The sequence below is a fragment of the Sphaeroforma arctica genome, assembly GCF_001186125.1.
Source record: "Sphaeroforma arctica JP610 unplaced genomic scaffold supercont1.356, whole genome shotgun sequence".
NCBI lineage: Eukaryota > Ichthyosporea > Ichthyophonida > Sphaeroforma > Sphaeroforma arctica.
Genome location: NW_014040202.1, coordinates 68,112 through 72,021, shown reverse-complemented (window position 1 = coordinate 72,021; position 3,910 = coordinate 68,112). Strand labels below are relative to the sequence as shown.

The window sequence follows — 3,910 nt, the reverse complement described above, 5'->3', positions numbered from 1 at the left end:
TGTGTGTGTGTTTCTGTATTTAGCCTGCGGTATCAACAACAACGCAAACGACATGATAGGAGGCACGCTTGCGTAGCGTAGGCTATCGCCGGGCTGTCTGGATGGCAGAGGTGTGCTTGTGCACCTTACACATCCTATACACATACAATCGTACAGTAGGTAGTGCTTAGCATATATACAAGTGTGTGTTTGTGAATTAAACACTTACGGCATGATTGCAGGGACGCTTGCGTAGCGTAGGCTATCTCTGGGCCGTGTCTGGATGGCAGAGGTGTGGAGGTGTAACTCATAGATCTCTCTCAACATATTGTAACTATCGTGTATAGTCACTCCTCTGTTCGCATGTGGGTGTGCGTGCTCAACACCTGCGGCTGGCATATCGTATGTAACCCTGTACGTCAAACCGACCAGTGCAGGCGCCCGTCCTGATAGGCCAAGTATTATGGGTACATAGGTATATCGGTAGATATTATGGGTAGACTTATCGGTAGATATTATGGGTAGACATATCGGTAGATATTATGAGTAGACATATCGGTAGATATTATGGGTAGACATATCGGTAGATATTTTGGGTAGACATATCGGTAGATATTATGGATAAACATATCGGTAAATATTATGGGTAGGCATATCGGGTAGGCATAGCCAACCAAACGCAGACCAGAAACGAAGTTTGGAAATACACGAGAATGTATATGTAGTTGTCTGAGACGCTCCGAATGACAGCACAGTTCACTTTACACAATCAGCAAACACGTACTACTGGTTCCATGTATACGAACCACGCTCGTCACATTAATTGCCATCCGTTTATTACTCATACAAAACACAGTTTATGGCGTAAATAACCCATGGTTTATCGCGCTTATAAACCACAGGCTCCCGTGTTGAGCATGCTGACTAGCGAGAACCAACTGAGCCGCCACTTCGTGGAGGGCGACAGTGAGGCGCCTCGAGCACTGGGCAAAGAAGGCTTTGAAGAGATGACAGCCAAGCACGCGGTGAGTGGCTGTGGGGGTGTGTTGGTGTAGTGTATGTATCAGGAAGTAGACGAGTGGTGGGATCTGTTTGTACCGACTACGATACCACAACACGTGCAGTTGCCATTGGCGCGTGCGTATACACTCCCTGTGTCATACCCTGCTCCACATTCACCCGTAGTTCATCTCCACCCGTCTCTGCCGTACTTTCGTACTTCGTAGAACTCCGGCTATGGCTACGACCCCGCCGGTCTCAGCCAGGCAGTCAATCACCTGTCTACGGCCATCGGCTCAGCAGGTACACAGATCACCACCCAAGGGGCCAGGCTCATGCGCAACAGTTCCCACAGCACACACAAACCAGGCCGCCACGGGCTGACCCAGGACGATGTGGTCATGATGGTGTCGCGGTGCTTCAATCTGAAGGCCGAGATTGAGAAAAAACTAGGTTTGTAGTCGAGAAAAACCGGGGGGGGGGGGGGTGGTGGAGTGGCGGGATCAATGCCGGTGTCTGTGGGGTCGTGTTGGGGTGTGGGTGGGCGTTGTTGGTACTGGTGGGAGGATGTCTTGCTATTGGGAGGCTATATCCGGTAGTGGTGGTGATGTAATGTTATGTGTTCATCGCAGCTGGGAGGATGTCTTGCTATTGGGAGGCTATATGCGGTGGTGGTGATATAATGTTATGTGTTCATTGCAGCTGGGAGGATGTCTTGTTATTGGGAGGCTATATGCGGTGGTGGTGATATAATGATATGTGTTCATCGCAGCTGGGAGGATGTCTTGCTATTGGGAGGCTATATGCGGTGGTGGTGATGTAATATTGTGTGTTCTTCATAGTCAATGGTGTTCTCCGTGCTGTTCTATTGAGGCGGCGGCGGCGGTAGGAGTTGTATGTATGTGTTTCACTGCCATAGATACTATGTCTATTCATACATACTATGCATTTTTATTATATGTATGTGTTTCACTACCATAGATACTATGTCTCACCATTAATAATATGTGAATCTTGGGCACAAATAATCTCTAGACATCACGTCTCATTCCTAATGTGTGGATGGTGTCTATGCAGTGGCCATATGAGTTATATGACTTTCACCGCCATAGATACTACGTCTAACCATACATACTATGTATTTATTTTTTATGTATGTGTTTCACTACCATAGATGTTATGTCTCACCATAGATAATACGTGTATCTTGGGCACAAATAATCTTTATATATCACGTCTCATTCCTATATGTGTAAATGGTGTCTCTGCAGTGGTGCCCTGATATCTATGCTAGTGAAGTCTTTGTGGGAAATGTGTGTGTGTGTATTCGATGCGATAATGTCATCCTTGTTATTGACCTTCAAACTTCTGCAGATTATTTGTGTGTACCCTAGACAGGATGCCGAGAGTTACGTTGCCATGGAGACAGCGTGACATTCGTAGTTGGTGTCTATTATACATGCATGACACGCCACTCTTTGATCACAGATAGTCTTTCCTATAAGCCTATAACGTATGTACAGCAATTCCACATATCTCAGATGTCACATACGCTTGCGTACGGAGGTGGCATAGATGTCACGAGCTTGTACGTACAATTCACGAGCAAGTGGGGACACAGCCACAGCCACAGCCATACACTCAAGCAAAGCAGCACCTGCCATATCACATACACCACACCACAGCAGCACCTGCCATATCACATACGTCACACACTCCATAACAGCGCGCGGGCTCATTCTTGCCATCCACCACTTCACCCTAAACCCAAAGCAAAAGGTCTGGAACGACCCCCGTGGAACTACAACGACCCTTATCAGTGTATAACCGCTGCCTTGGGCATGTACATGTGCGTGCTCGATCGACACTACAGAGGTACGTGCCGTTGTTATACGTCTATAATGATAGGATGGCCTGTTAAAACTACTTACTGAAGCGCCTGTGTCACCGGTACTTGCCGTTGTTACACGTATATAATGATAGGATGTCCTGTTAAAACTGCCGCCTGAAGCGCCTGTGTTACATTCTGTTACAACAGTGGTCTGTCTGCGCGTGCTCTGAGTCGTCTCTTTGGCACATGGACGTACTGTGTAGTTGAGCACTGTCACGTCTCATATGCTCGCGTGTGCGCTGTGTGGCGTGGTACACCTTGTCGTATTGTTGTAAATGTGTACATGTATGTTACTGTGTCACATGTCTGCTTCTACTACACATGTATCTTATTGCATCACATGTCTTATTGTTGCACATGTGTACATGTATGTTACTGTGTCACATGTCTGCTTCTACTAAACACGTATCTTATTGCATCACTTGTCGTATTGTTTCACATGTGTACATGTATGTTACTGTGTCACATGTCTGCTTCTACTACACACGTATCTTATTGCATCACATGTCGTATTGTTGCACATGTGTACATGTATGTTATTGTGTCACATATCTGCTTCTACTACACGCGTATCTTATTGTATCACATGTCGTATTGTTGCACATGTGTACATGTATGTTATTGTGTCACATATCTGCTTCTACTACACACGTATCTTATTGCATCACATGTATTGGTCTTTCTCATATGTATGTTGAAATGTCATAATATTTATTCTACCACATGCATACTCTATTGTCTCGCATGTCTTATTTTACCACCAATGGATCGTATTAGTCACTCATGTCATACCCATCTCTCTCTGCGCTCATACGCTGTTGTCTCGCATAAGGGGTTTAGGGTTTTAGGGTTTTATTGTACCACTATTGTATCGTATTAATCACTCATGTCCTACCCCTCCCTCTCTGCGCTCGTGTCTTATCTACAATGCCAGGCATTTATGACGCAGCATTACTTTGGAACGATTTTGTGCAAACGTGCCGATGGCACTGGCACAACCTAGTGCCTATTCCCAGTGTAAGCCCAACAGACACACAGAAA

The 3,910-nt window shown here is 45.8% G+C and overlaps 1 protein-coding gene across 1 annotated transcript in view; it reads left to right on the top strand.

Annotated features, from left to right (window-relative positions):
- SARC_05536 (hypothetical protein) overlaps positions 1-3,910 on the top strand; it is a gene marked incomplete at both ends in the record, with an annotated part of 10,664 nt that overhangs the window by 5,127 nt on the left and 1,627 nt on the right. Inside the window, 3 exons of the mRNA XM_014300605.1 lie at positions 882-1,004; positions 1,206-1,431; positions 2,752-2,853. Of these exons, the coding sequence (XP_014156080.1) occupies positions 882-1,004; positions 1,206-1,431; positions 2,752-2,853 (451 nt within the window). The remainder of the gene's footprint in view (positions 1-881; positions 1,005-1,205; positions 1,432-2,751; positions 2,854-3,910) is intronic.